General features: G+C 38.2%; 1 protein-coding gene across 1 annotated transcript in view; it reads left to right on the top strand.

Moving 5' to 3' along the window:
- The window catches only part of LOC105621763, a 6,853-nt gene extending 349 nt beyond the window's left edge, over positions 1 to 6,504 (top strand). Inside the window, exons 2-6 of the mRNA XM_012203218.1 lie at positions 704 to 1,787; positions 3,744 to 3,898; positions 4,090 to 4,629; positions 4,666 to 5,229; positions 6,402 to 6,504. Of these exons, the coding sequence (XP_012058608.1) occupies positions 704 to 1,787; positions 3,744 to 3,898; positions 4,090 to 4,629; positions 4,666 to 5,229; positions 6,402 to 6,504 (2,446 nt within the window). The remainder of the gene's footprint in view (positions 1 to 703; positions 1,788 to 3,743; positions 3,899 to 4,089; positions 4,630 to 4,665; positions 5,230 to 6,401) is intronic.
- Positions 6,505 to 7,918: the final 1,414 nt, after the last annotated feature.

Below are 7,918 nucleotides of genomic sequence, written 5' to 3'. Positions count from 1 at the left end.
CTACTACTACGTACTCTCTTCTCTCTCTCTCTCTCTCTCTCTCTCTCTCTCTCTCTCTCTCTCTCTTCCCCCCCTCTCTCCCCCTCTCTCTCTCAAGTTCACTCTTTAGCGTACATTTATACATAATTGCAAGTCTTCAATTTTCACCTGGACCTTCTGATTAAAAGAAGACTGAATGTACTGTAGATACTGCAGATCACTCGGTCTCAATTCTGCAAATTTAAAGATTATCATTTTATTATCAATGATAATATTATCAATACTAATTATCAATATTCTAAACCTTTCCTTAATATTTATATATTCTTCTATTATTCCAGAGTATATACAGAATATTTATTGTAGAATGTTTAGAATAGAAATCAAACATATATATGTTTCAAATATAATGAATTATTAAAAATATTGTGATACGACATGTGTCGTGTCAATCACAATATTGAATCGATCATTTTTATAATAACATTATAACAACGTTATACGTTCTTTTATTTATAAAGACGTTAAAAGATATCTTTTAGACAATTGAACACATCTAAAGAAGACATATGTACGATGTCTAATAGATGTCTCTCTTTTAAGAGAATATATATATATATATATATATATAATTTTTTTTTTTGCGTAACGCCGAGTTTTAATGATTAATAATTATCATTAATAATATCATTAATGATTTATTGTTTGATTAATGTTTGATTAGTGAAACCAGTACGGTCACTGCCTCTATACGACTGTTCCACGCACCGTCTGCGGTGCCTTTCGAGTTTCGTCTCCGTTATCGCTTCGTCGCGCGTAATGAAGCAGTCGCCCGACTGGGCAAACCGGAACTGCCAATCGAGCGGGGTTCCCCCGTGCCAGGCACCTACTGTTCCCGTAACTTCTACGAATGTCACTTGAAGCAATGCCGACTGCAGAGTCCGAACTATCCTGGCGAGTATCCGCGCAACGCGAGTTGCCTGATCACCGTGCGTCAGAAGGAGGTGCCCACATGCAAGCATGCTATGATATCCGTCAAGAGTACGCCTACTGGTCCAGTTGGTCTCAGCGCTACTGTCAACACCAGCCTCAGTGTCTGGCAGGATTGTTCCCCGGATCGGGACCGTCTGATCTTCCGCGACGGCCCGCGGATGGAAGATCCGATCCTGTTGGTGTATTGCGGAGGTCCACTGCCGCAGGTGACCGCACGTGGACCCGCCATGCAGGTGGAGTTCCGCAGCTCGCCGGTCGCGATACCGCTGGGCGCGTCGTCCCTGCGACTCGAGCTCGAGCTACGTGTGATCTACGTAGACTCGGACGGTCTGGATTACGCCAAGGGTCCGCAAGGCTGCCACTTTTTCGTCAATGGTACCGGCGTCGGTAGTAAACGCAGCGGTATGATACGCGCACCTCTTCACGCGCTATCTCCCGGCTCCAGCTGCACATGGAACATCAAAGGTGCGATCGGTGACCGTGTGTGGATATACTTCTCGTCGTATTCCCAGCGTGATCTCACTGGTAACGGCGAGAACAACAATGCGACCACCGGACAGTTGACCCCGGACATCTCCGCGGCGTCAGTGTGCGCGGTTAAACTCGTCTTCTGGGATGGCGCGCCGAATACGGGTCAGCCGATGGCCACACTGTGCGATGACACTCCCAAATTGTGCGCCCATGCGGCTCTTCGGAATGTTACTAGGAGCACCAGGCCGTGTACCGAGGAGGAGAGCTACCTGACGACCGCGCCAAGCCTGACGCTGCGCATGGAAACTGTTCTGGGTACCTCTCTTCATCCGATTAACTTCCACGTGAGTATATTCATCTATCTATAGGATGCTGTATCTCTACTGAAAAAAATCACGTCATACAGTTGCATGATGGAATCATGTAATTAAAACATGTCAATTACGTAAGGAATTATTCCAAAAATCAGTATATGATTTTAAAATTAAATTCAAAATTATTATTTTGAAAAGTCACATGATGATATGTTCTTTTTTCTTCTATTTCTATCATTCAATTCTTTAAAATTTAATAACTATAAAAGCACATGATAGATGAAATTATTTCTAATCACATGAAATTAACATCATGATTTTCCAAATTACATCATTTAAAAAAAAAATCACTGATTTGGAACAATCCGTTACGTGATTTATATGTTTTAATTACATGATTTCATCATGTAACGTATGACATGATGTGATTTTTTTTCAATGTCAGGGATTTATCTGGACTTTTTGAAGTCTCTTCAAGCAGAAACTCCTCAAGTCATTATATGACATCAAAATGATATTAAAATGATTCCAAATCATTAAAAATCATTTTTCAATCATTTCCGATTCATTTTAATATCCGATTCATTTTCACATCGTGACTTGCTCTGCTGGAGTTCCCATTTGTCACATTTACACCGAGATCTAATATACACGCCCTGTATCTAGTTACTAATTGTTTTTACCGCTATTTACGCCTTTAGTTGTTGTGTGCCACTATCTCAGCGAGAAAACCGTTTTAGTAAGTCTTAAAAATTTAGGTTGGGTAATGCGCGTTATAACAAGTAGCCTATTTTTAGATCAAGTCATTATTTTAGATCAAGAAGACATGACCTAAAGCTAGGTCAAGTGTTTATAACAATGGACTTAAATAATTAAAGATTGAATTAGGGTTAGATATAGATCAGGACCTAAGTGCATGATGCAAACGTAATCGTTGTCTTTGATTTAATTAGGTGCTTGATAGTTCGATTCAATCTATTTTTCTCTGTAAGAGCTTTTCTTCTTTGTGAAAATTTTTCTCAGTTTTTCATATATTTTCTTGGAATTTTTGTATACAGAATTTTTCAAAATTTCTGAGTAATTTTATAACGTTCGTTTTAGAAAATTTCTTACAATTACTAGGTCGGTAAAAAAAATAATGTCGATTTTTCGTATTATAAAATGGTGGTTTCTTTTTCCAATATATTTGTGATTATATCATCTGACAGAGCAAAGTTTCAGCTTAAGAATCTATATTTTTTATTGCGATATGATTTTTAACGGAGCAATCACAAAGAATGCTCTTTTTACTTAATCTGCGAATAATTTAGGAACAAAAACTCGTAGGAACATAATTAAAAAAGATTTTGTAGGAAAAACTTCAAACTCTCACGTTAGATAGTAAAAAATTTTCTCAATTTTTTGGGCACGTGATAGATCTATAAAGTAAGAAGAAATTTTTTTCATTTTTTTCAGCTGATTTTCTACATGTAAAAATTATCAAATTCACATAAATTCAAAAAATATAATTATTAAAAAGTAAAGATTTCAGGTTTTAAAATCTTTTTTAAATTTAAATTTTGATCGCTTTTTAATAAAGTTATACAGTTTTTAATAATAATACAAAAAACCGATATTATTTTTCTACCGACTAGATTTATTAAAAGTAACATAACATTAATATTAAATATAATTTTACACTCAACAATATAATGTATAATTAACTTGATCAATGTTATAATTCCGCACTCAACAATATAAGTATAATAACATAACAGTTGAATCAAGTGCGAAATTGTAACACTGATATAACATTATTTTTTATTGGTATCGATTGGGGTAATGTAGAAAAATATTTATTTATCAGTATTTTTCAGAAATATCATTTGGTAAATAATTCTGAGAAAAATTTCGACTGGGTTGGAAGTTTAAATAAAACTCTGTTTACCAAAATGTATTAATAAAAATGAAGTCAATATACTGATATAGTTTGCTGATTCCTTCCAGGCGCGATACGAGTTCGTCTCCACCGTACAAACCGGCGAACCCTGGGGCGATGGTGTTTGCAATCGAATATGGCGCAAGGTGCACGTCGGCGAAATAATGTCACCGCGCGACGTACGTCTATTCGGCCGGGGTGGTGCCAGCAAGTTAGATTGCAGGTAAAGACGGGATCAAATTTCTCACAAGTAGCAATCAACTAACAGTCGCTAGAAAAACAAAGGGTTTCTAAGCAAACACGAATCCAAGATTCTAGCGTCATAGTAGCTTTCTTCTTCTGCAATTTGAGTTGATTTGACTGGGAATCATGAATATGTATTGACTTTGATTACCATGTCTCTCATCTATGTAGGTATCGTGTGGAAGCTGGGAGCGGAGAGCGAGTCCGTTTGACGCTGCATAATGTCAGTTTGGGCGAGTCTACCATGTGCACGAGCGACTCGGATCCACACACTGGTAAACCGCGCTGCGTTCAGGAAGTGGGATCCAGGGAAGCGCGTCTGGTCATTTACGAGTCGCCGTGGCGAGATGTGAAGCTACCCCGAACGTGTCTATGCGACAATACGTCACATTTGCCGCTAACATACATTACCTCCGGTCGTGCGCTAGAGATAACTTTCTTGGTGGATCAGCAAGCGCCTCACGAGGACTTTGAGACACTCTTTTTCTACGCTAGCTTCGAACTCATCCGCGTGCCGGAATGTCCGCGAAAGCAGCGTATCCGTGGTGAGGGTGGCGAACTGAGATTCGTTAATCCCCCGCTGTCAAGACCGGACATCTATTGCGAAGGTCTCCCGTGGCTGGTGGAGGCGCACGAGAACCGGTCACTCTTCGTCCTGACCTGGGGCTGGTTTTTGCCATTGGAACCACCACCGCTCGCCGGTCCCGAGACGTTTGGCGGCGTCAGCGGTACCGGTAGCGGCGTCAGCGGCGATCAGAGCAAGTGTCCGACCACCAATCGCATCCTTCTCTATTCTGGCTGGCCGCCGAAGTTGCTGAAGGTGGTGTGTCCGGCGGAACCGGGCGCCCGCGAGTTCACTGTGCACGTGTTCTCGCAGGAATGGTTGGGCCCGACAGAGGAAGGTAAGTGGCCGGGTCCACCGAGGCCACCCGCATTATTGCTGGACTTTGTGGCGCGGGAATCCGGCCAGGCAGCCGCCTCCTGGCTGGAGATCTCCAAGAGTCGCGCGGCGCTACGCCGGCAACTGCGTCTCCCGGAGAGAATTCCTGGCGGAGTGATCGAGAATGAGACGAACGGCATGCCGTCGTACATTGGCGACTGTCCGCACAAGTGCCCCGAGCTGGGTGCGTGCATCGCCGCCAGTCTCTGGTGCGACGGCCACGCGCACTGCCCGTCCGGTCACGACGAGGCCAATTGCGGGAACGGTGCACGGTTGCTCGGACTGCTCCCGCCCACCATATGGCTCGTCGTCGCCGGCGTCGCTGGAATTGTCACTGCCTTCGCGTGCCTATTCACTATCCTTATTAGCAGGTAACTCGAAGTTTGAAAAGTAAGAAAAAATGTTAATCCCTTAGATCCCTTTAGTCATTATCAATACTGAACAATAAAGTCATTACATAGTAGCTACAGAATAGAGTTGAAGCAAATAAGTCTTCATTACTTAGCGATGTAAAGATTATTACTGTTCTCCATTGTACTCTTGATTGAGACTAAAAGGCTGGGCTCTTTAGTTGCTAGGCTTGTTAAACTTCTAAGTAGCTGCAAAGGAAATTTAAAGCAAGTGAATCTTCATTACTTAGCGATGTAAAGATTATTACTGCTCTCTATTGTATTCTTCATTGATTGAGATTAAAAGACTAGATTCATCTTTGACTGCTGGAGTTATTAAGTTCCAATTCTTGTGTTTTTCCAGATTTTTTAAATTCTAGAAACTAATAAAATTATTACATAACTTATTTAGTGTCCTTAATATGTGATTACTTTTTATATATTTATCTTTGCAGCGTAAGGATGAATCAAAAATATGTTCAGTTAAAGTTATATGGTTTAAAAGAGGAGAAATAATGATAAAATTAATTTTTGAAAAATCAATTTTTTAACGTCATAGGAAAATAATTGCCTTTTTTTAAAAATGACTGTTTAATGAAATTAAATGTCCATTTTAAAAAATCGCCATTAAATAGAATTTTTGATTTTTTTTACATAATATGATTTCTCTTATTTTTCTGCTTATAAAAGTGTTAAGATAGAAATATAAAAAATCAATAGTTTACGAGATATTTTACATTTTATTCTGCATAACACATTTTGACATGAAATATCTCTATTCACACACATTTAATTGTAGATATGTTCTTTTTAGCTAAAGTTCTTGCACGGTTTACTTTTTCTTTTTTTTCCGATGTAGACGAAAAGGAAGAAAGAGGAAAGAGATTCAGCTAAAAAGAACAGACCTTATACCTTAATAATTTTATACACAGAATAAATGTTGTAAAGAAAGCATAATTACTTTTCAAAAAAGATAATAAGAGATATGTAATTACTTATTTGTTAGGTACGACGCTCAGAATTTTATATAACGTTGAAGATATATGGAATCAGATTTTAATCTAGTGTGAATATAATTATGAAAACATAACGTATTTATATGCCAACCAAATATAGAACACTCTCTCTTTCATCTTATGTCTTGTTTCTTCTAGATCCAAAGCTCGTACAAAGAGACTTCACTATAAGGGTCCGAAGAAGAGCAAGAAGCCGCGACGTGCACCGACTGAGGAGACACTTCTGGGAGCGGCATCCTGACAACAGCCGCCCGGTTTCGTGGAATACATTCACGTGGACCGGGAAACGACTGTCTAGCGATGCTAATTCTGTGCTTCACCGTCCAATGACTACTCTACTCATCCTCCCCCATAGTGCCATAATCATGCAGCGGGTGACAGGTTCCTCGGAACTCTACCACATGCTTCTTCCTTTTCTCATTCATTTTTCCTCTTCCGAGGACACAAGCTCGCGTTTGTCCTCGTGTCAACCTGCATAGATTCGAGTCGACTCGAAAAAATATCTATTCATCGAATGTTTTCTGTTTGCGAGATACTTAGTGATATATACTTATTTGTGATAGTCCTCTATGATCCAATTCCACCAATATAATTTAATTTTAATCTCGGTTCAACTAACTCTTCATCTTTTTTTCTAAGAATTACGTCCATTTCTACCAATGTAGTTTAATTAGAGTAACTGTAATCTTGGTTTAATTAAATTCATCTTTTTCTAGTTCTAAGAATAAAAAAAGAATGAAAAGTAAGTTGAATGGAGATTAAAATTAATCTACATTAATAGAAAAAGATGAAGAATGTTGAACCAAGATTAAAGTTACTCTACATTGGCAGAAACGGGCATGTATGTATTTAATTACAATTACGCGCTGTGTTACCTCTATATACACACACAAACACACACACGTGCGTGTGCGAATCTCTCAATTTATGTCCAGTTCTATCAGAAATCTACAGATTGACTTTAATCTCGATTTAACTTACTTTTTATCTTTTTCTAATTCTAAGAATATATAATATATATAATTTTTACATGTTATATAATTGTTATAAGTTATATTAACAATTATATTATTGATTAGGAAATTATAATTAACAATTATGTTTCTATTGTATTGCGCTTATCGAAATCAAATCAAGATTTATGTAATAAATATAAAATAAATATAAAATAACACTAATAACTGCGTTGACTCCCACAGTCGTTATTATTTTTATTAGTTTAAATTTGTGAAGTCCTTGCTTTCATTAAATTTAACAATTATGTTACTAACAAGTTTTGTTTACTGAGTTAAATCGAGATTAAAGTTAATCTACATTGGTAGAGATGGGCCTTAGGTGTAGTTTTAAGCATGTTTCGATGAACAGAAAGTAAATCCCGTAAAGCTACGCGGCATTCGGGCAAAATCTACCTTTCAAACGCTATTATTACCTGATACACTAACTCGGGCGTTCTCACGTATAGTGATATAATTATTTTAGAAACTAGAAGATAGAGAAAGAGAGAGAGAGAGAGAGAGAGAGAGAGAGAGAGAGAGAGAGAGAGAGAGAGAGAGAGAGAGAGTAGTAGTAGTACGTACGTACGTAGTACGTACGTAAGTAAGTAATATAATATATATATATATATAATATATATATAGTAGTAACGTAAACGTAAA

The sequence above is a fragment of the Atta cephalotes genome (assembly GCF_000143395.1).
Source record: "Atta cephalotes unplaced genomic scaffold scaffold00037, whole genome shotgun sequence".
Taxonomy (NCBI): domain Eukaryota; kingdom Metazoa; phylum Arthropoda; class Insecta; order Hymenoptera; family Formicidae; genus Atta; species Atta cephalotes.
Note: the sequence above shows the minus strand (reverse complement) of the source record. Positions and strands in the feature narration are given on the sequence as shown.